Genomic DNA, 25,411 nt, shown 5'->3' with positions numbered 1-25,411 from the left:
ACCTTCAGTTACAGTTGTTAATCAGGAACAAATCCAATAGTGTCAGGCCAGTTACTCCGAGGCCACAGGAGACTTGTGACAGAAGAAAAGCTGTCAAGTTTTTGGTGAGAAATAATCCTTTTATGAAGAACAGATTTGTCTCACATATTCTCCAGCCAGTCAAAGAGCATATAACCCATTTTGTTTCTTCCCTATTCTAGTGCTGACGAAAGATTTGATGCTACATTTCACACTAATGTTTTAGTCAATTCTTCAGGACATTGCCAATATCTGCCACCAGGTAGGCTGTTTTCATGTCATAAATTTTGATAACTCAGACTACTTATGTATGGTGTGGTTTCAAATTTGACATAAATTCTCTGATATTTTATTTATCTAGCTAGCATCATCTCATAGATTTAAGCCTAGATGCATAATGAGTTACGTGGTTAATACTTTTGTATTAAAACCACCATACAAGATAGATTTTTTTAAATTGCAATTATGGAAATTCTTATTTTATAACGCACTATTTCAGAAGTGTGGAAGTATAAAAGAAGATAAAACAATAAAAGCCATTAATATAAAAAGATATTGTTTATTAAATCCATGGTAATGCCTCTTAATAAAAAATTATTTCATTAATTATCTGTTTTTTCTATTAATATGCTAATTTTACAATAAGATGCTTAGTAGCATCTTAGATGTATCTTCTATTTGAAGTGATTCACTGGATGCTTCATCAAAACAATTTTTGGTCTGAAAGTTGTCAGTGTTTGATATTTATCTGATACCAGAAATATATCACTGACTCTCTGGATGTATAGCAGTGGAGTACTGTTTCTGTTCTCAGACTCAATTAGCATGATTCTTAGAATTAACTCTTCCTAGAGTCTGAATTTTAGAAACTAGAGCAATAGCGCCAAGTGCCTTCCAGACAATTTAGTTTTTCCATCTAAGATCCCAAGAGGATTTCAGGGGTTTGCATGTTGTTCTTTTGATTTAAGATGTTCCATTTTGTGGGTGGGGTTTCAATTCAGTTCTGAAAGCTGCTAAATGCCAGGGCCTGACTCAACAAGTGAAAAATAAGATGCTAGCTTTCCTGAATAAATCAAGATCATGTAAATCTAATAAGACAGCAAATAATCTTTCAGGATTTTTTTATTTAATTCAGTAAAAGAAATAGGAGAAACAGTTTGCATATTCTACTTCATTTCTTTATGAAATACAGCATCTAGAAATCTGAGCTCTTCTCTAAATATTCTCCCACTGTGTGCCAAAATGGAAATGTAGTTCAAAAAATAGTTTATAACATCAATATATTAATGGTGCAGTTCTTTCCCTTTTCTATGACTGACTTTTGCTATTTACATGTCAAGACACAACTGAGATTAAATATGCTTTACAAGTAAAAAACAGAGGGCACAATGTAGAACAATGTCTGGTTACAAAAGGTACATGAAATTCTGTGCAAGAAGCATTTAAATTAAGTATTCTTGTTTAAAATCCAATCTAGGCATATTTAAAAGCTCATGCTACATAGATGTGCGCTGGTTTCCATTTGACGTTCAGAAGTGTAACCTGAAGTTTGGATCCTGGACTTACGGGGGCTGGTCCCTGGACTTACAAATGCAAGAAGCAGATATATCTGGCTATATTTCAAATGGAGAGTGGGATTTAGTAGGTGAGCTCTTGATTTCTTATTTACATTGTGAACTTGCAGCCCTGTCTCCACTGCTGAAATGGATGGAATAATGATTGGGAAATGAAGACAGAGATTAAATTAATAAATGATCTAGCTAGTGGCATTTGAAACTCTGAGACCAGATGTAAGATGAAAATCAACATGAAAAAGTAGGTGACGAAATTGCTGCTTGAATTCAGAAGGTATCTTTTATCTGATTTTCCTTTATTATCTGACAAAAATTACTTAATTGGGAATTAAGCTTAAAGAAGTAGTTTTACCTATAGTAAAACTTAGAAAGCTACATTTATCCTTTTTAAAAATAATCACTACATAATATACAGTTTATTCACATTAATTTCTGGTTTTCTTCCTTTTTCCTCCTACACAGGCGTTCCTGGGAAGAGAACTGAGAGTTTTTATGAATGTTGTAAAGAACCCTACCCAGATGTAACATTCACAGTAACTATGAGACGTAGGACCCTCTATTACGGACTCAATCTTCTTATTCCTTGTGTACTGATATCAGCACTTGCTTTGTTAGTTTTTCTGCTTCCAGCAGACTCAGGAGAAAAGATCTCACTAGGTAAATCCTTAATAGGGTATTGTAAATATGACCAAACCAAAAGAAGTTGTCCTTTTAAAAGTTTTTTAAACAGTCTTAGCAGGCAAGGAGGAAGAGTTTGTGTGCCCTATTCTGGCTCATGAGCCATTTTTACTGTTTGATGCTAAAGCTGTGTGATGTTTAACCCTTGCTCTCAGCTTCGGGTACACTGAGGTTGTGAAATGGAGAAATTCCAGCCAACCAAGCAGCAGCATGACAATTCTGACTACTTTCCTTAAGAAGCAGGGTTTCATTTTTTGACATTTATTTGCTGAAGAAAAATCCCACATTCACTGAGTAAACCTTAAGTTTACAAATATGCACTTGAACACTTTAACATGGAATTCTTCTTAATATTTCCTTTTAATAGTGAGTTGTATTAAGACTTAAGGTGCCTTCTCAGAAAAATTAATTCTAACTGCTACTATTCTAATTTCTATACTGAACTTTAACTGAAGTATTCGTTTGTGAAACAAATCTGATGACTTTCAGTACTTGATTGTTAAGATGGAGGTTAAATATGTAATGAAACTTTTTGCCCCATACAAAACTGCAAATGCACTGGCTTCTGCTAAGCGAACATAGAGGTTAAAATGCAGAAGCAAATCGACATTTCTCTAGAACATGGCTTAATTGAGTAGTAGCCTCCCTAATCAAGAAGTCCCTCCCCATATTTTAAAATTAATTCTATGATCCTAAATCCTTTTCCACCTGACAATGACTCCTTATTGTTTAAGACTAGTCCTGAGAAAAGAGCTAAGCCTTGCTCAAGAAAGGTGGGAACTCATCACTGAGCAACAGAAGTCAAACTCCAAAAATCAAATCTGCTTGGGCACAGCCACGTGCAGAACCCAACAGCTAATATCAAAAGATATCAGTCTGTCCAAGACAGAAAATCTGTATTTCAGGAATATTATGCATTACACCACCTGTAGCTTCCACACCAATTAATCAACTGTCATATGCTCAAATTCTCAAAATCACATCATGTTTCTAAAGCAAACAAGCAGCAAGAATTACTTTGATTTACCTCAGCCAATTAGCAAACGGTGATAAAAGCTGAACAGTTACAAGGATCTCAAAATATACACATCTGCGCAAGCATTGGTACTAGTTTGGCAGCACTGCTACCCTGAACTTGAGGTAGTAGAAGAAAGGATAGGAGTACCATTAAGGTGCTGGTGCGAGGGTAACAGTGCGAATGCATCTTGCTAAGAGCACCCCTTCAGATTCATTTTCTGCTTCTTACTGCCTTGTAATTACAAGCTACTGATTTAATGTCATACTTCATGTTTATCTTTCAGGTATAACAGTTTTATTGTCTCTCACTGTCTTCATGTTACTTGTGGCTGAAATTATGCCAGCAACATCTGATTCTGTGCCCTTAATCGGTAAGCTAACTACAGCTTTTATTCACTCTTATTTTTTTGTCAAATGAGGTGCAGTGACTTTACATGAAGGCCAGCAGTAAGGCAGATTACCACCTATACAATGTCCTACTGCAATTGAATTAGAAAAATGTTGCCAATTGATGAGAGGCTCTGAGGGGTGTGATCCCCTATACAACTTCTGTGCTCTCTGCTCTGAACAAAATAGAGAACCTATGTGTATTTTGGGAAAGTGTAAGGAAGTCAGTTTTCCATGGAAGAAGTTGTTGCAGTTTGGACACAGTTGGCCAGACATTAGGAATACAGAGCTAAACATGATTAAATCTTCCCATTGTAATTGCTCAAACAGAAACTTTTCAAAAGAAGTACTAGCCAGTCTCTACAATACTGGTGAAAGAAAACTAAGAGGACAGCTTTTTTCAAGGTTGCTTAGGAAAGGCAGGTGCTTAGTTCCACAAAGACAATTACTAAAAGCTGGCCATCCTCTCAAAATATCGGCTGCTCTTTCTGCTTTTGAGAAATCTTTCATAAGTACCTAAAGTAGCACATGTATCACTACACAGGAAAAAACTCAACACTACGTATGCATGTATATAAACACCCCTTATAATAACTACAAAGCAGTATCAGCCAAAGTATATTGCTGTAATTATCTGTTTATTTTGCAGCTCAGTATTTTGCCAGCACTATGATTATTGTTGGTCTTTCTGTTGTTGTCACTGTTATTGTTCTACAATACCATCATCATGATCCAGATGGGGGGAAAATGCCTAAATGGGTAAGGTTTGATTTTCATTCATTATCCATTGCATAAATGTCCAGATCAGGGATGTGATAGAGTAGGTAGTGACCTATGTTTACTTCTTACTGTTAAAAACATATAAATCCTTCCTAACTGTTTTGTTTTGAAAAGTAGTTTCACCAGAAATGAGATGTCCAGATATCTTTTGTGCGGTTGGCTTCTCAGAGAGAGAGTGTGTGTGAGTGAAAGAGAATGAATATACCTCAACTTGCTTCTGTATTCAGAACCTTGTTCACAACAGCTAGAAGCACCGTAGGGATTTGCTAAAACCTAAATATATAAATGAAGGTGATTTTCAAATAAGCTGCAGATGTCAGAAGTGAAACACATAGAAAGAAAGAAAAAGGTGCTGATGGAGATTATAAATGCATGAAATACACTAGCCTCAAGGTGCAACTGTGCAGGTGCTACGTATTTAGCTGTTGTGCATACAGAAACATCAATAGCCTAAAAAGCACTTGTTAAAGAGGAAGCGAAACTTGCTCTGAAAATCCTCATCTGCAATCAACTGTCATGAAAGCAACGTGAGAACAGAGCCAAAATATTGTAAAGCTTGGTGGTCCAGTCCAGTCTAGCATCTGTTTTAGCAGCCCCCTCCAAACAGTAATGTTATATGAATTTAATATTAGAGCACAAATATGAGTGAAAGAATTGTAATTTATCAACTACAATCTAAAGCAGCGCTATTAAGACTATTAAAAGGTAACTCTTCTTCAGTAACTGGGGTTTTTTTAATTCACAGTTTCTAGTAAAGGTAGAAAAGGCTGCCATATCGCTGTTGAAGTGTAAGGAAAAATCAACACTATGGAAACTCCCATCAGAGGAGGGGGGAATCCCAATAGTGATTGTCAGCCTGAGGCCATCAGCAGCCCTGCTAGAATAAGGCGGCCTCAGTGACTGGCAAGTTAATCAGTTGGGAAACTCTGGCACCATTTCTTAGAACTCCTGTGCAGACTAAGCAGACACCATGGACCAGACAGTCACCCAGGCTGCAAAAATACCAGTACGTGCCCAAACACAGTGGCTGTGTGAAGAGATGCTTATTCTCAAAAATTTTCTTTCAGACAAGGATCATCCTTCTCAACTGGTGTGCTTGGTTTCTGAGGATGAAAAGACCAGGGGAAGATAAAGTGCGTCCTGCCTGTCAACATAAACAGCGTCGATGTAGCCTATCAAGTGTGGAGATGAACACTGTGAGTGGACAGCAATCCAGTAATGGGAATATGCTATACATTGGGTTTCGGGGGCTGGAAGGGGTTCACTGCACACCTACCACTGATTCAGGGGTGATCTGTGGGCGGATGACCTGCTCACCAACAGATGAAGAAAACCTGCTGCACAGTGGCCACCCCTCTGAAGGTGACTCAGATTTGGCTAAGATCTTGGAAGAGGTCAGGTACATTGCAAACCGATTCAGAGACCAGGATGAAGAGGAAGCCATTTGCAATGAATGGAAGTTTGCAGCTTCTGTAGTAGATCGGCTCTGCTTGATGGCTTTTTCGGTCTTCACAATTATTTGTACAATTGGTATTTTAATGTCAGCACCAAACTTTGTAGAGGCTGTGTCTAAAGATTTTGCTTAACTCCTAACTACAGTCTGATTCTCTGAAGTATGATATGTAGCAAGTAAGAGTGTGGTTTTTGTTTGATCGCTTGTTTTTAATGAGTATACTGCTTCTCATTGTCCACTTTCTTTTGCCCTTCTCTCTGGTACTGGGTTCCTTTCAGAAAAGTGGCACCATTTCAGAAGGGAAGCCAAGGATTTCTCCCAGGGCTGCCTGTGTACAGCTCCTCTGAGCACTCTTCTGTGGGAGTGTGAAGTGGCTGCAAGTCCCTTCAGAATGACAGGGAATTGCACCACCACCTATTACATGTTTTTGAACTGGCTATTACAAAATAACAGGTAGGCAATGCCAGAAATGTCTCTTCTTCCAGACTATGTTATAAAAGATAGAATTAACTGTTTGAATGAGTGATCGTAAACACTTATGTTTAGGAGAGGATTCAATCCAAATAGATGGAAGCTCAAAGAGCAGAGATAAAAGGGAGAAATAGTTTGCTTTTCACTTACTGCTTCTTACTGAGTTGTGGTATGTAGCTCTCCAGATGACTCATAACCAGTCAGACCCATAACTCCCTCCATGCATTTTACATAGAGGATATGTGACTTTACAGGATTCTGAATTTGCCTGAGACACCAGAAACCTAAAAGTTAAGATCATGCACCACATAACTTGTCCTTCTATATCCTTCTGGGTTTGACCTAGAAGTTTGGTCTGAATACTTAAACAGCCTTCGCAGTAATTTTTGCAGTGTTTACTACTTCTTCCTTCTCCTCAGAAAGACATTCTTTCAACTGATGACCTTTTTAACTATCAAAAAGAAAATGACGTATTTATGATGCCTTTATCGTCACTTGTTTAAACCCTGCCCCCCCCCCACTTGTCTCTCTACTGTTAACTGGGTTCCTATGTGGAAAAAGTAACTCGGTGTCTTGTACAGGCTTAAGCATAAACGAAGACTCTAAAGCAAAAAGAAGCCATTAAATCCTGAGATCAAGGGTTTAATTTAAAAATTAAATGTTTCATCTGTTGTATGCTTAGCCTTTTATAGACCTCCTTCTGTTTAGTCGTCATAACATGTCTTTACAAGAAAACTGCACCTTTTCTGCTCAATTTATCATCCAAAGAGCACTAACGAACAATAAAACTTTCTTGGGCCTGATATAAACTATGAACTGTATAAACATATATTTGTATGTACACACTGCACATATGTCCAAGGAAAGGTTAAGGCGTAAATACAAAGTCTCTTAAGTCTAGACAGACATTTGCAAAGGCAAAACTAATAGTTCATCACTTCATTTCTGATTCTGAAATTCTCCCAAGAAAATATGCTTAGTTTTCATGTGACTTCGATGTCTTAATGAAAAGGACTAAGCTGAGAATACCAGGACCTGAAACTTCGTATATTCAAACCACCCGAGAATTAGTCTCTTGCTGGCACACCAGTATTCCTGACCAGTGATAGAAGCGGTAAAAGATGTGGGGGAGGATTACTTTAGCATTGGCTGCCTGCTTTATCCTACAGAATCCCGATGTTTTGGCTGAGGTCTTCAGAGACATGAATTGAGGGCTGTTGTTGTACCATGTTTTTACTTTGAAATAAACTCAAGGCCTCTGGTTCATCTCTTAAGCTGGATTAAAATAAAGTGACTGAAGTGCTTATTCTCCCTAGGTAACAATTTCCTTTTCAGAGTCTGCTCCCCTGAAAGCAGGACAAACAAATTTCATGTAAAACAAGCCCAGAGTCACCACAGGTACAGTCCATCACCTGAACGAACACCTTGCTCAAGCACCTTCATGCCAGAGAAGAGGGCAGGAGGAGTGAAAGGAAGGCAGGATATTTCTCACAGTTTGTGATTTCTGTCTTTCTGAAAGTTCATTCAGAATCTCACACTGCAAAGACATGAGCAAAGTATTGAAATCGTTCTTGAAAGCTCATCTTGAAACCATGTCTCAGATGTATCTGTGAAGAAGTTATGAGGAACAATAATTAAGAATTAGCCACACAATAATTCCTGCAAATAGTTTCTAGTTTGTAGATTGCCTATGAACAGGAAACTATGAGTCCAAAATCTGAAATGTGAGTTTTGTTCATTTGTGAATAACTACATATATCAGGTGGCATGTGCTGCTCTTCTGAGTAATGTTTCTAGACTAGGCTTCCTGATGCTAATGTTGATTTGCATTGGTATTTTCTCCTTCTGCAAGTATCCCTAAGTAGCTATGTGGAGTGCTCCATTTAGTCTTTGTAAAGTTTTGGGGTCCTCTTGGAGAAGAATTTTTCAAGAAGAAATGAAGACTTTTGGGGACTACCTTGTACAATGGGACACAACTACTGCAATCATAATACATGACATGTAATATAGGAAGCATGAGAGTACCCCTCTTTCCACCAGAATCCATTTACAGTATCTGTAGAAATCATCTTGCTAAATACAAGAGTTCTTTACAGAAGGATGGAGAAAGCAATTTACAATTTGACAGTAGTATTTGGCTTTTAGTGAAGTCCTGCAAAAGTCTGTAACACTGTCAAAGTTTGTAATACTGTCTGCGAATACCAGGTGTTAGACAACGTAGCTGTAAGACACCAGCATCATGCCGACACTGCTGCCTTTATCATTGGCAGGATTAATGAAAACACACCAAGGGGACAAGTGAATCCTAATTTTCCTACTGTTAATACAACCTGTAAACATTTGGTAATAAGATTATTATAAATTTTAAATACAACATTGACAACTTCTCAGTTATGTTATTTTGCATCTATGAGTAAAATTTTCCTAGAACTGAGCTGAGCAAAATTAATGTTTCTTGACAGTTTGTGTGCGTCCAATATATTTGTGTATGCGCTAAACAATATTTTGATCTAAGTGCTGGGAAAAATATTTATTTACAATTCTGGGCATAGAGATGGAAATTAAATACTGTATAAAGTGTGTGTATATAATATTGAAGACTACATATTGATGGTAAGGATCTGTTACAATCTTAAGAATCAAGAGAGGATAAGCAAGTGGTTCACCACAACTAAGCTATGACTTGTCTGACAAATTCAAAAGCTCACTCTAGAGCTCAGCTGTCATGTACAATACTATGTGTGAACAATGTATATTACTTTTTCTGTTTTTATATTGAATTGTATTGAATATTTAAAAGACTTTTTAATATTTAAAAAAAAATATTTAAGTGTTAGCGCCAAAAAAAGTTCCAGACACAAAATTTTAAAGGATTAGTTTTAAATACAGATAAATTATTTAAACAGTATTTAAAATATTAAATTATTTTATATAGGAATTGATAATACTATGTAAGACTTTTCTTTAAAGGTTTCTTTAAATTCTCTACATTTTCGCTAGCTTCCAGATGTAACTCAGTTCACGGGTGACAATTCAACTTTTCACCTTCTTTAACAAGAAAAGAAGGTAAACCAAAGTTCCAGATTTTCTTTCCTTTTGTTATACTATTTTTTACATTAAGAAACATTGCATAAAGGGCATTAGAAAGAGATGTTACATCTGTCAGGTACTGATTGTCATATAAGCAATTCAATACCTTTTCAGTCCAGTACAAATAAAAGATTTAGATCAATAAACTTTTGATTCTTTCTCATTTTGCTAAGACGGAAACAAACACAAGCAGTAGAAAACACAAATAGCTGCAAAAGAAAGAAAAATGTCTTTGGATATATCAGTCTGGAATGATAAAGGTCTTTGATAATTAAAAATACATTCATATCCTCCTAGCAAACCAGTCCCACACCAAACATACATTACTTCAGCCTTACATAAGCAATCAAAATTAATCGAGTAGGACTGAAATACCATACAAGTCTTGGACTAGCCTCAATGCCAGTATTAATTTACTTCTTGAAGTTTAACACAGAAGAGAGAAACAAGAGAGAAAAAACAAATACATACCAGCTGAATAAACTGTTGTTTTGCCAGCTGCAAATTTTGTTTGTTGGCTACTCTCAGCAGAATATCCCCCAGATGGGGAAAAAACATGTCAGTGTAGTTTTTTGCAGACAGATGAGTTGTACTGCCCGCATGCTGAAACAGCTTCCTGAAAAGCCTTCTAGCTTTACAACATTCTGCTGAGAATGTGCCAGTAGTAAAAATCAAGGGTTGCTGAACACAAGACTATTCTCTTATTGCTTCCACAAGCTGGTGAAGACCAGTTTGGTCAAGGTCAACACACCAAGTCATACAAGCATGTAATTGTTACTCTCTTTGGTTAAGAGATGCCAGAGGTCACAGTATCAGATATTCAGGTGAGGTTCACGGTGATGGCTGCCTACTCTGCCAAGCCAACATGCCTACTCTCTCTTCTAGAGTGCTGAGAAGCGGGACATAGTACCTCGGACTTACTGTTACACTTCAACACGGTCAGACAGGTTTCAGCACACACCAGGCAGTTTCCTGGCACTGTGTGTAAGCTTTCCATGTCTGAAGTGCTTGTGAATGAGGATTAAAATTGGACTGCTCTCTGCTACCACTCTCAGGCAGCTGGTTGGTTAATATCCAGACTGAAAGCTGCTATGGTTTAGGAGTTTATACATGAACGGATCCAATGTCCTTGCCCTGTGGGTTGCAATGTCCATCAGAGTACTAGGTCTTGTGGCTATAGAGAGGAACAGTATCAGCCATTCAGTTTTAATCCTGTAAGAATCATCAGAATATGTTTTTGCTTCAACAAAACTGATTTCTTAGTCTAACCTCATGATATTAAAATAGCAGTAAATCTTAAAAGGCTGTGAACAGAATCTGCACATTACAGCACATCTGGTAATCAAACAGGATCTTAACAGGACTACAACCACAAATGAAAGCCTTTCATAATTACCTTTTTTGACATTGCTTCTGCTGCTTAAAAGAAAACCTTAATGTTTATGTAACATTTATTTGTGCTATTAAGCAATTTGCAGATGATGGCATAGAGAGAAAATTAACAACAATCTCCCACGCTCCAATGAACACATTCAAAATTGCAGTTTATTAACAGAACATGAAAGTTTTGAAGTCCAAAACTTAGCATCAATGTCTTATCTATACCCTCACTGTAAAGATATCACTAGTAAATCACTGGGTTTGCAGAGCTGCAGTGACTTGTCCCTGTAATAAAGCTATGCAGGAATAGCAGTTTAAACTCCAAAATAATTTGAACTATCTGCATATTTTTACCTTTAAAAAATCCAAAACCAAAACCCAACACAAATTTAACAGCCATAACATGATATAATGCATATATGAGAATACTATCCATAGAGGTTTTCCTCTTAACTAAACAGTTCAGGCTATAACCCAGTGCCTCAGTGCCTGTAAAAGCAGAGAAGTCTTTCTATTGAGTCCAGAAGTCTGGGACCGGGACCACATTCAGTCCAAAAAAAACCTCACAGTTATCATTTATGTATTACTCTGGTTCATGGTAGGCGTGCAAATGAATTAAGAATAAGCCAAATATTAAATACTTATAGTAAATTTGCATTAGGTTTAGAAGCCAAAAATCTCCATCCCAGAGCAAGATAAGTACAACATCCCTCAGACAATACTATCTTACCTCTCTGTACACATGGATTACATACAGCTGTGAAACATTTCCATAACAACTTTGTTACTGTACAAGAATTCCTGTTTGAGACTGCTTTTGCTGACACCACACATTCGTTGCTTCCTGTCCTCCTTCCAATTTCTGGCCAAGTAAAACCTAATTAGCAGACTATTTTGATCAGAAGAAATGTTACAGGAAATATTCAGGAAGAATATGTACATTTAACTCTTGACTCAAGAGAGACTCTAGTTACAGAAGTTGACATTATTGTGCCAAGTTGCACCCTAGAAGGAATATGCTCCATCACATATGAAGGACTGGCAGAGAATAAGGGGGGGCAGGTTTGATATTATCATCAACAGAGAGCTGTGACATACATCATCAGTACCAAACCCATACACCAAAGCCCAGACAGCCATAGGAAAATTTCTTTGACCGCTGGCAGCTGAGTGACAGCCTGTGCTGCTTGTGCCAGATGTGGGCTGAGAGAGGGCAGGCCCACACTGACTGGGGACAGACCAGTCACAGATGGACACACTCAGTTTTGGTCCTTAACATACACGTGCGGTTGTCATTTGTGACAACTGATCTGAACTGCACTGCTTTTAATGACATACATATGCAGAGGTCTAGACCTGTTCATAGCTTGAAGCCCTCTTGTCCCTTTTATCTAACTCAGAGAACATCTCACTGCCTTCCGCCTTATTTCTACATGTACATACAAAGTCTATTTCTTCAGGGAGACAGTGTTCAAACAAAACATACTCAAAGATGTAAATAAACACTTGCAAAATATTCTGAAAAATGTATGCAGTGAAAATGAGTATGTTAGCTCAAAACCAGTATGCTTTCTATTGCTAAAAATACCCTGGAATTCATAGCTTTCCAGTAGTTTTTCAGCTGCAGTAATATGCGAGGGCTTTTCGTATGCCAGTTGATAAATAGGAAGGGGGTAACAACATTCTTGCTGAAATTTTGAAGCAAGCTGTGTGGGCTGAATGGGGTATAAGTGAAAACTCCTATGGCCAGCACAGCTTTTATCCCTAGCACACTACAGCCTGTCTTTTAAAAAAGCTCACTGCTCATTTGCAATCATTTAATGGGTTGTTCTGTGCGCCCAACGGGAACCAAGGTGTAATGAATGGCACTGCAGAGATCTAAAGTGTCCAACCTCAGTTCTGAAAGACTGGATTCATGCCCACTAAATACAGTAATAAAAGCCCATTATTCTCATGCACTTTCCCTAGCACACTGGAAAATGTCCTGTCTACTTGCAGCAATACAAAATCTGCACAGTGCAAATTCTGAGTTTTACGTCTCCAGGCACTGGCTTTATATTTTAACAGTAACCCTACATCAGTGTAAATGACAGGAGATTTATCCCAATATCATACACAAAACACACCTTCGTTTTGCAACTTCTGCAAGTTCAAACTCTTCTGCCCCTTGCTCCAAAGGCCTCAGGAATAGTGGTATCATGTCTTTGCACAGCAGGCAGAGTAATAACAGCAACAGAAAGATGTTTTCTCAGTGCTAAACTATGTCAGAACTTTTTGCATAAAACCAGAACACTTTCTGAATTACAATATTTGTCACCTTTGATACATACACCTAATTAGACCATTTGGGCTCCAAAATAACATAATTTATTCTCCAGTTCTTTGAGATATCAGAGATGGAACTTTTCATGTCTCAGTTTTCTCATTAGTATGCAGTGTGTTTGGTCAAAGAGCTTTCATTACTGACAATTTTCATAAAGGACCTTCATCTCCAGTGAGAGTGGTGAATGTTTTCTCTTGAACAGAGTTAGTATGGAAACTTCAATAGTCTTTCCATAACGCCATAAACTGCATAACTGAATCGAAAAAATGATCTGTGTTAGGGAGCATCATGAGGTTACAAGTACTCCATACTACTGCTCTACAGACAGTAGCAGCATTCATTTTCCCATTCGCTTGACAAAAAATAAAACACTTTAAGAATGAAACTCTTCCTTCATGTTACCTGATACACACACCTATGCCCCCAAGCATATATTCTTTGCTTAACTTTGGTAGCATGAGTGAATGCAATAGATTATAGCCCAAAGTGTTACAGGATTTTTTTATTTTTAAACTCTCCTCTAGCCTAAGTGATGAAATCACTTAGTAGTGAGTAGCTAGAACCCAACATATGTGACAGCAGACCAAAGCTAGAAAAGCAGATGTACTTAAAGAAGCTGGTGAAGTGAGATGTATTTTTCAGCGCAAGAGTAGTTCAAAGGAAACTGCAAGGCAGTAAGTTTTCAATTCCCACATTGCAGAGGACTGTCTGCTATTCTGTTACAGAGCAGAGCACGAGCTCTTGCTGAGTCAGAAAGCTGCTGAAGATGTGTGAGCGTAGAAATGCTGGTCTGCACGCACACAAAGTGATTCATATTGCCATGTGATACAAGCCAATAATCTGCAAGGAAGTGGAAAAGACTAGGCAGAACTTTAGCAAAGGCAAAACTTCACAGGGAAGAAGTTCAACCCTTTCTCCAAGAGTTGTTCCTCTTTGCCTATCCAGCTAACAAGACTGTCAACACAGATGAAGAATACTCTATCATTGTGTATTTGTAAAGCTTTATGTACAATTTTTATTTATTTATTTGGAGTAAAGGGAAACATGCACATACAACCATGCCAGAAAAAGGAAATATTCTAGATAAGATGTGAGCAAATTTTGTTTACCTGTAATTCACTGGCTGTAGAGTCTAGGGCAAGAACCAGAGCCAAGGCAAATTTAGCCATTCAATTTCTGTTACTAAATACAACCTAAATATTGAACAAAATCTTTCTCCTTTTTTTTTGGTTTTGTTGATTTTGTTAATTTTTTTGTCTAAACTATAAAAGTTTTAACAAACCCAGCAACAAAACCCTAAATAAGCCACTCTCCCAACAGCCCTGTCACTCAATTGTCATTTGTGCAGTGTCACATTTATGGTTGGACTCTATGATCTTAAGCATTTTTTCCAACCTAAATGACTCTGTGCTTCTATGTGTACCTTTTTGGTTTCAGGAGACGACACGCATGTTAAGAGAGTGCCATCTTTCCTGAGTTCAAAATACAGGCAGAACCTGTGGCATTTGGCACCTATTTGAAACACACCGCTTTCTACCTCAGCTTTGTCCTGCTACATTTCTACCTTGCTTCTCACTTGATCCACTCACACTATGTCCCAGAATAAAGATCAGTCTTCAGGGTCATGATGCTGGCTTTAAATATGAAGTAGAATGAATATGAAGTAGAGCAGAGAGGAAGACTAGCTATTATTTACATAATGTACACACATCGCTTGAATTACCCTAAAGAGACCCCAGACTACTGCAGATGAAAAAAAAAAAAAGCTTTGCTTTAAAAAGCTGCTCATCATGAGGCTGCTTATTCTTGTGAGCTGCTCTGAAATGAAGAAAGCCTAAAAACTAGCTGGTCAAGACCAGAATGGGTGTGTTTTGCTCTAAAGAACGGGGAAAGAGGGAAATGGGGTGGTGCTCATTGGGAAAGACAAGTGACTTTGCAGGGGACATGAAGAGTGACTTAGAAGCCCTCAGAAGTTAGATATATGAGAACTGACTATGGTGTAGACAGCCTGGCCTTAGAAACAGCAGGACCAGTGGCCTGTATGATATCTGGAGTTTTTTAACTTACATGGATATAGTACTTATACATAGTTTCTGTCAAAAGTTCCCAATACTGTGAAGACCACAAGTTTAACAAAACTGATGTCCAATTAAGGGTCAAACTTTCAAGAGCACATGATGGATTTCTAGATTTCAATAGGTTTCCAAGAGTTCATCTTAGTAGGAAGGAGAAGGGGAGAAAGATAATGAAGGAGTACGGTAAAGAGGGGGGTTTTAGAAACAGATATGCCACCTCCTGAAATACTGTATCTGCAAAAATGTTCAGCCAACAACCTTGATGATCACAACTTGCTGAAGAGTTACAATTGAGCTTGTGAATAGAAAGACAGGATTGCCCCATGAAAATAAGCACAACATTTTTGGAAAAAAAATCCCTGAAACTATCAGAAGGTCTTTTTGGGTTTTATTCACAACATTTGTTTCAATTATTGCCCATATGACTGTGCCTAAAACTCATTAAATAAGCTATTCTTTCTCATTTTACTGAAAAGCTTGTCTAACTTGCAAGGCAAAGTGACAGGCTGCTGATTCTGCAGAGGCCACAAATCAGTATGATGACAAATGTCCTACTGGATGGAGGATATGCTTAGGGAGAAAAAGTCCTACAAGCCTGAGCAACACTTGCTATCGGTTTGTAAAGAATTATTGTCAGTGCCTGTGTTGGTGGGTTTTGGGGAAGAGATACATCCTGTCCCTCCTTACAGTCCTGCAGTGAGCACAGACAAGATCTTTTTCACAAGTGATAAGGATTCATCCTCTAACCTGGCATACCTCCTCTTCCTCCTGTGGCTTCACAGCAATTGATTGCCTTATATAACCTAACATGATTGGTACTTACAGGTTTGTAAGAAACCCACAAATGGTTCCTGGTGGTATTTATTAGCTCCTCATATTTCTTGTACGAGTTACTGGCATCTATATTTAAAATAGCAGCTGCTGGGCTATCCAACCTCCTACTTTCTCTCTGGGAAAACACTTTTAATCTCTGATAATAGCCTAATAAAATATATTATGTGTACTAATAAAACTAGAGTGTCTATACCATCATACAAAAGAAAGGGATTGAGTTTGACTTCATGTAAGGCTCTTGTAACTCTAAGCACGTTGTTTACAGGAAGAGTAAGTGAGTAGGAGTGCTCTTGCTTCCAGAGAAGAGATACAGTATAATACATTTAGCAGAGATACTGACTGGCTTCCAGATGCTACTGCATTCTAAATAGCTGTTTTTATGATAGTAATTTATTACTGTAAGCTAAATTGACATATGCCTGAAATTTACTCAGTTAAAAAAAATTTGGGGAAACCATCTGATTTCACCAGGAAAAGATGCAGATTGGGGGTATTAGAATCATAGAATGGTTTGGGTTGGAAGGGACCTCAAAGATCATCTAGGTCCAACCCCCCTGCTGCAGGCAGGGATACCCTCCACTACACCACGTTGCCCAAAGCCCCATCCAACCTGATCTTAAACACTTCCAGGGATGGGGCCTCCACAACCGCTCTGGGCAACCTGTTCCAGTGCCTCACCACCCTCACAGTAAAGAATTTCTTTCTAACATCTCATCTAAATCGACCCTCCTTCAGCTTGAACCCATCACCCCTTGTCCTGTCCCTACACTCCCTGACAAACAGTCCCTCACCATCTTTCCTGTCGCCCCCCTTCAGGTACTGGTAAGCTGCAATTAGATCTCGCCGGAGCCCCCTTTTCTCCAGGCTGAACAATCCCAACTCTCCCAGCCTGTCCTCATAGGAGAGGTGCTCCATATTCTGAAATACCTTCGAGTAAAAATACAGACTGTGCATTAAAAAATGATGCCATTGTACCATTTCCAAGTGGAATGCCATACGCTGCACGCAAAAGAAACATCACAAGGGTGGTGCAGTATGGCGTTATTAACCTGAAAATGCCTGTGAACTATGTATCTGAAATATTAGCATCAAGAAGATACTTAAAACCTATAGAACTGGTTTTTGTCAACATACGAATTATTTATAGTATAGAAAAAGTTGTTACTATGCACATACAAATTTTATTTTAATAAATAACTATTATTTTAACACTCTGCTTACAATTCTGCCTGCACCTACAGCTGCATTATCCATTTTTATGATTCACAGCTGCCGGCAGTCCTTGTTGGAGTAATACATCTGTGAAGCACCCCTAGTACCGAAGCAAGTGAAATGGCAGATTCAGCTTTCAGCTCTCAGAAAAGAATTGCACAACCAAATAGGCAGCATATAACAAGACATGCCTGGAGCCAGTGTGCTGAAGTTATGAAGGATGTTTAAAAAAATGGGTGGGAAAGTACATGAATTTCAAATTAAATGACAGACTAAACACTATAATATGACCCAATCTGCTCCCATAATTCTCCTTTTCCTTATTTTCTCATTGCAGGAATTTTCTTATGACTTAGCTGAGTCCTATTACTATATCTATCATTGTGCCTTCCAAGAAAACATCAGGGTTCTCTACTAAAATTAATGACAAAACTTCAACTGTGAAAGAATTGTGGAGCAGGATTAAGATGTTAGTATAGGTCTTTGATTAAAAACTTAACCACAGGATCTCAAACGTTAAGACTGAGAGATACCAACAGATAAGGGAGACAATCTTCTTGGGTAGGTTGTCAAGCTTACTATGAAACCCTTTGCCCCCAACCAACCCTCCCTGCTGTTCCAGTAATTATCTCAAATCAACAAGACAGTGATAAATAATTTAACTTGTGAAGTCAGCAGGTCTTCAAAAAAGCCACTATTATTCTGTCCACAGTCCTGTTCATTTCATTGCTGTCTTAATGACAGTTTTCTGTTCTGGCAATTTAACAGTTGGTTAAATGGTACCTATGTGACCTGGCAACTTAAAACCTCCCATTGTTATTATTTTCCTCACGTAAGAAAAATACAGTGAACATTTCCAAGGTACAAATCTATTCACATAATTCCATAGTTTACAGAAGCTTTTTAGATCATCCTGAACAAGCTTTTATATGTTTTGCAAATTTCTAACATACTCCTCTTGTATCCATGCCTGTAGTATTTACAGCAGAGTAATATCTGGATTTTGTAATTAGTGAAATGCAAAATTCCTTGGATGTAAAAGTTTTCCCCTTCCAAAATTTGTGTCTTTGGGATTAAAATTATCAGTTTGTAAGCACCCAATGCTTGCAGTTTATCACAAGTTCCCATCCTCAGGATCCATTAAAGAATTCAGAATTCATTCCAAAACTCAGTGAAAACACAGTATCTGTCTATGGACTTCAACTTCTTTAGGTTATCTGAGAAGTTCTGTTTCTGAAGCTTTCCAGGCAATTGGAAAAGAAGGGATATATATTTATATTAAATGTGTCAGTTTAAAAATGCCTTGACAAGAAAAGCCTTAAGCCTGGAAACGGTCTGCACTTAGGAACAGCAAGAAGATAATGATGCAGGTCTTTAATTTCTTTAAAACCATTACTATTGAGAAAATAAATTAGAAAGAGACTTATGTGGTCACTTTGAAAAAACAGTATTACACACTGCTCTGTAAATTTGTAAATATAGTTCTGAAAATGCATTCAATTCACTTTATAGCTTATATATTGACTGACTATAGCTATATACATGTGCATTTTCCCATTAAAATGGCATAATTTTATCATATTTTCAGTATCATCATAGGAACTTTCTAGACAAAATAATTACCTTCTTTCAAACTCATGATGGGTACTACAAGGAGTATAAAGTAGTATTATCTTGAGACTTTTTTGGAAATTTATTTTTTAGATGTTCTCCAAACCCACTACGAAGTTTGTATTGCTAACCTCATTCTGTCTTTCAAAAGGGTATTTCCCTGGAAAATTGCATAATCTTAAATAACAGATGAAAAAAGCAAGCCAAGTAAAAATCTGTGGAGGGATTTGGTTCTTATACTTTCCTAATTAAAAATTTTGCAAGCAGCTTAAACAAAATGTGTAGTGGCTCTGAAGTGACAGACCTATTTTGAAGAAGGAAGTTAGTTCAAAGATGAGGAATAAAACTGGTAAAAGGATTAGAGGGCACAAGACAGAACTTAAACTGCAGTAGCGTTATAAAATTGACTATGGGTTTGAGATGAAATTTGCTAAAGCTATTAATGCATTTAGCATTAGGCTCCTGTTGAGTCGAATGGTGTTTGGATCCATCTCTGTGTAAGAAAAGGTAACTTATTACACAACAACTTCATTCTGAGTGCATGCAATGGTTCAAACCATTGGAGCCATTTGTAAGATGACAAAAGTTGGCTCATAATGTCAGTTCATGCAGCAGTTGCTGTGGAGAACATGAACAAGAAAGTATGCAGCTTGATCAGATTTTTATGTTTGGTAGGCAGAAAAAAAATTTAATTCAATTGCACATCTACTGTGGAGATCCTATGAATGACTAAGCATAGGCTTAATGCTTTCTGTTGCCATCTTCCTATTACGCACATGCGTCAGAGTTTGGGTGATGTCTTTGTTTTCCTCGCTACTTCTCTTTCTGTCAGTCTTCCAAGCAGGAAGGAAGGAAGGATATGTGATAACATTCCTCTGAAAAGGTCTTACGAAGGAGTACTTCATTTAGACTTAATTTCTACACTAAGGGACTAGAAGAAGGAAACACGAGAAAAAGAGAGAATAAGAAAGAACACACAAGGGAGTGACATCCTACTGAAACCCCAGGATCTGAATTCTGCAGATCTACAGAAATCTCAGTCAGGCTGAATATATGCTACTGAATGAAATAAAAGTAAAAGGGTGGATCCAGGTATTAACTTCACAGAAACATCCACACCTATCATGCCTTCAGGAAAATAACCTTTGAATGTATGTTCAAGATGACATTTAATGGTACATTAAAAAAAGACAAAACCATCACCACCACCACAGCTATAACTAATCATGAGAAAAGTTACAAAGATCATCAACCTACTTGTCTACGTGGTTATACACTATTCCCAAATAATATAAAGCTCGTACAATAATCATCAGATATAATTAACTAAGCCACCATCTACAGATACAAATTTTTGTGATTAGGGAAATATAAATTAATGATGATGTAACACCACCTTCATTTTATAGTTATTCCATGACTCCTGGAAGCTTGGGGAGATTAATTATTTACAGAAGAATTTACAGAATTATTAAGAAGAATTAAGAAGAATTATTTGAAGGTGTATAGCCATGTATGAGACTTTTTTTTTTTTTTGTCAGTTTCATATAAAGATAATTTCCTCAGGCAGAAATGGATAAGAAGCCTACCTGTGCCTGCTGCTTTCCTACTGCTGTGTTTACTGGCTTGATAATCTAAATGCATAAATGGAGCATGGGAAACCAGCCAATAGTTACCACTGGAGACTTGGCATCATGGGGTATGCTTTTGGGTCACATTTGTTTTCTCCTTCTTATACCAGCAATGCCAACAGTTTGTGAAGACCCAGGCTCCACACAAATGAAGAAAAGACCTTACCTTTTTGGATACTAAACATAGAAGAGTATGTTATGGAGACTCATTATTAAGTACATTTATGAAATATATTCAAAAGACTTGAGAAAGAAATACTAATAATAATCATATGCTTTAAATTACAACATCCTTTTGTCTGAATCAACAAAGCAAAATCAGGGATAATCAAAAAGACACCACAGTAACAGGCTCTGCTCCCCTCTTCATAAGCCTGTTAACCATGGAAAAGTTCTTACAGCTCCCAAGTTCCAGATCCAGCCTGTCTGTGTCTGTCCTGAGCAGAAGCAAAAGTCAATGCTTTCAAGTTCCTACTCATACATAGATGATGGAGTTCTATGAAGACTCTCTTGAGGACACAGAGCGCAAGGTGAAGGCAGGCTGTATTAATGTAGATAAATTGATGTGGCAATCTCCTAAGTGCAGATATGCTATGCTGCAGTTATTTTTTCAAAAGAAAACACCCACACACACTCTCTTAACCCTTTTTCCACTGCAAGTGTTTCTTTCCTAAAGGAGTGATGTATCACCATCAGAGAAGCAGCCAATCATCAAGTGTTTCAAGAGTTAACTGAGTGTGGAATTCTGCATCTCAGCACCCTCTAAAACAGCACAGTCTTTGCTTGGGCCACAATGTGTGGACTTTCTTTTCCAAGGATCATTGCTATAGAGCTGAGTTACTGATACCTTTTAATCTTCTACACTACCTTTTTTTAAAATCTCAAGTGCCTGCAGTAAAAAATGAGAGGAATCTGTTGCATGACTACTTCTTACTATGGAAAATTAAAAATGATGCATTTTATAGCCATGGAATAATTTTCAGCAAAAGATTCTTTTCAGGTACTTAAATATTTAACAGACTCTAGCTCTTCTCTGCAGCAGTTGTTCAGTAAGCTGCAATTTTCTTGTAATTGGGTAGATAAAGGTATGGCTGAAATTAATGGATTTTCAGCAGTACAAACAAGTTTGCTTGCATTTTCCTTTTAGAGGTAGATAAGGAACTGTAGATAGGAAGATTTATTTGTGCTTTGTATTTTTTAAACACACATGATTCATATCAAGTGTGGTAAAAACACAACTCAGGATTATAATGGCAGTATCAGAGTGATAGGCTCCAAGTCACAGTGTTTAAGGCCATACGGGTCACCTGACCACACAGCCTTACCTTCTGTATGTCACAGTCCATGAATATTTTGTCCAGGAAACTTTGCATTGAAGACAGTAACTTGTGTTTGGGCAAGATATATCCAGAAAATGGAGAGCTTCCCAAATGGGTAAATGAAGTGCAAAGAAAATGTATTACTCTGTACACTTTTGTTATTGTGAATTTTTACCAACTGTAGAAATCAGCTAATATTTGCCTTTGGTTATGGATAAGATGCCATATAGCTTATCTGCAGGAAGGAAAATATGGGAAGGCATAAGCTGTAAGCATCAAATCCACAGTTTGTGGGTTTTGGTGGGGTGTTTTTTCCCCAAATAAAACTTAGTTGCTGATATTCCAAGGCTGAAGCTTTGGTTTTAGTTGCCTAGGTTAGAAATACATTTCATTTTTGCAACGGCTTGTTGTAAACTGATTTTTATATCTGCCTAAAAGAATTAGATGTTTCTTTGCTACTAAAGGTCAATGAATTTTTGGTGTCTGGCTTACTTAAGCACTTTTCAAAAATGCTGCCTAAACAAAGTATTCACAGTGCAAAATAATAAAGACACAGTGTTCTTGTTTGGACCATTTCAAGGGTGAGCTACACTAATCATCATCTTCAAATCTGAGTGCAAGTTTCCTTGAAGTAAGATCTATCTGGGCACAGCACTTCAGACTAAGTTAATCTCAAGCACTGAGAGTGGGTTCACATCCATCACAAATGCTATCTGGATAATCAAGCTATTTACTCAATGGGTATCAACAGTCATAGGACTCTTATCACCCTATCACTATAGTAAACACTTCTCCCCCCAACCCCCATTGTCATGTGTACAAGAATATACAAGAAAGAATCTCCCTCAAGAACAGATTGAGCTCATTAAAACATAATGATGACTAATTAATTTCTTACTTCTGCCCCAAAACCCCACACTGCACTTACTTTTCCAGATAAAGATCCCCATATCCTAACCAGAAATATTTCAACAGGTGAAACAGAGTGACCTTCAGGATTAGTTTTTGGGAAACTCAGTAAGGAATGAGAAATGGATTTAAATCAAGACTAGTTTATTGCAACAGAAGGCAAAGACCAAACTGGTGGTATTTCTGTCTTCCTAATACCCCCTATGAGAGAGAGAGAGAAAAAAAAAAAAATTAAAATAATTCAGACCTGTCTTCCTTGTAATGAACGAACTGTTTTTGATCAGCAGAGTAAGATTTCATCTACTATAGGGATGAATATGAAAAAACAGAAAAATGAAATTTGATAAATTAGATCTCATGGTTCAGGAGGTAAAAAGCCTAGAACAAATCAATAAAAGAGAGCCCCTACAATGCAACCCCTACTCACAGCACCAAGCTGTCATTTGCTTCTTTTGGGTAATACTGAAATTGATTGGAAGTGAGTGTAGGATGCGCTCACGAGAATAAAATATTTGTAAACAAAAGAATTTTATTTCATTATAGAGCTGTTAGACCTGGAACACTGGACACATTCCAATCTGTATAATTACATTCTGTCTACCTAAATTCTCTCTGCAGCCTTAATTGGAAATCAAGTTTTTCTTTCCTCTCCTACATTATGGTTCCCCATAGAAGCATCTGGACTTGAATGAAATTAATTTTTATAGTCAGCATAAAGGATAACCTGGGATGCAAGGATAGAATATAATTGTTACAAATACAAAAGTGACAGGAAACTTTCCAAGTGGTCATTATAAGTACCTTTTAGACTACTCTCTGGTGAAGAAAAACAGGAAAAAATATGCTTCTCTTGGTATGTCTGAAACCAGTTGAGATTTCTCCCTCATTTTCGAAACAAATCATCAAGCATCTCCAACAATCTTACTCTTTCTCTTGCTGAATGCTAAAGCAACTACTGTTAGCCTCCCATACCAATACTGAAGAATTCACACTTATTTTATTCTTAATGATCTCTATATTGTGTGTGATGATTAATTGTATTAAAGTTAAAAATTACACACAAAACAAACGATCTCATTCTTAATAAGTAATGCATGACTTGCTAAATATTTATATTTAGGTAAAATTAGCAATAAAATAATCTTTGAATTAGCTAAATATCTTCCCCATCTCACTTCCCTCAATCTGAAACAGATAGCTGAAGCACTGATTTACTTTGCAGAAGTTACACAAGGAGACTGAAGATTCTTCTCACTCACTGGGACTACAGATAACACTTTTTGTGCTAGTTGAAAAGAAACTATGAAAAAGAAAAGTGAAGCATTTCCCATTTCATGGTGAGAGGTTGCAGGAGTATATTCACAAATGCAGTCCCTGAGATGCTAGACTCCTTCTAAGACTAAAGCTCAGAAAGAAAAATTGCTAAATCACTTGATGTAACATAATGCATATATTTGTATGCTTTACAGCACACAGCAGTGTCAACTATAAACAATTGAGTCATTTATTACAAGGCTGCCAACAGTGAAGCAACAGATTTCCCACAGATCATAAAGCTGAATGTTTTAACTGTCATACGTTATTGATGGATCTGTGTATGTGTATGTATATATATAAAAAGGAATATATGAATATATACAAACTTGTCATCATTAAATAGTCGTATAAACTGGAATATATGTAACTGAAATGTTAAGTATAAGCATAGGAATTTTAAAATTTCTCTAATTTAACCTCCATGCTACAATGTAATTAAAAAGTAAAACAATTGAAGCTTTCTTTACTTAGCATTCAAAATGTCTTCATAAAACAGTATGATACAGTTTCTTCCTTTAATTATGATAAAGAGCTGACTTGTAAGCGAGGTCTGGCATTTCATCTTGCAAGGGTACCTAAATCTTACATAATTCTCACTAAGACTAAACAGACAACATGAGTAGAAGGACTTTTCTGTTTACAAAGTGAAACAACTTGATCAAACTGCAGGCTACTGGCAAAATCTGCCATTGGGTACACTAATCAATGGAAGAAAGAAAAAGACCTTTAAAAATATAGAAAGAAATAGGAAAAATAAAATAGAGTACACTTCAGCTTCACATTGATTTGTTGCCTTTAAAAAACCACAAAATTCAAATGCAAGAGCCTCAGAAAATGCAGAAGCTCAAGAATAACTTAATCACATATTAAATACAACAGAATCCCAACATTTCCTTGACTGATTTATGACCATCGGTATTCCAATATATCCCCAATTCTCTGTAAATATGTCAAAATAAAAAGATTAAATAATGAAACTATGAATACCAATGTATCATTTGACTTAGTATGGTTTCCAGCACCACAGGGTAGTAACACCTCACAAACACGAATGCATTCATACTCACCACATCCCTAAAATGTTCTCATATCTCAATCTCATCACTACGCTTCTGGGAATTTCACCATATCATCAAAACACAATTAAAGGCAGCCAGCCTGTGAATTATTCCTTACTCAAAAATGTGTGCCATCAGCCATTACCACTAAGGGGTCAGAAGCAAAGTAGATAACTCTTTTTTGCCAGCATATATGAAGATGAAGCTAGCCTTAATCAAGATGATTAGCAACACTCTTTGAAATAGTGGAAAAGGCAGCAAATATTCCACAAGG

At 37.1% G+C, this 25,411-nt stretch overlaps 1 protein-coding gene across 3 annotated transcripts in view; it reads left to right on the top strand.

Moving 5' to 3' along the window:
- Positions 1-8,823, top strand: part of CHRFAM7A (CHRNA7 (exons 5-10) and FAM7A (exons A-E) fusion) — a 41,996-nt gene extending 33,173 nt beyond the window's left edge. For 2 of the 3 annotated variants that reach the window (XM_075764289.1, XM_075764288.1), the window contains 6 exons: positions 201-280; positions 1,496-1,663; positions 2,055-2,249; positions 3,572-3,658; positions 4,324-4,433; positions 5,522-6,334. In XM_075764289.1, coding sequence (XP_075620404.1) covers positions 201-280; positions 1,496-1,663; positions 2,055-2,249; positions 3,572-3,658; positions 4,324-4,433; positions 5,522-6,040 — 1,159 coding nt within the window. In that variant the 3' untranslated portion in view covers positions 6,041-6,334. Of the gene's footprint in view, positions 1-200; positions 281-1,495; positions 1,664-2,054; positions 2,250-3,571; positions 3,659-4,323; positions 4,434-5,521 lie in introns of all 3 variants that reach the window. The other variant, XM_075764290.1, reaches the window with a different exon arrangement.
- Positions 8,824-25,411: the final 16,588 nt, after the last annotated feature.

Source organism: Balearica regulorum, chromosome 12, assembly GCF_011004875.1.
Source record: "Balearica regulorum gibbericeps isolate bBalReg1 chromosome 12, bBalReg1.pri, whole genome shotgun sequence".
Classification (NCBI taxonomy): domain Eukaryota; kingdom Metazoa; phylum Chordata; class Aves; order Gruiformes; family Gruidae; genus Balearica; species Balearica regulorum.
This window is presented reverse-complemented; position numbering and strand designations above follow the sequence as displayed.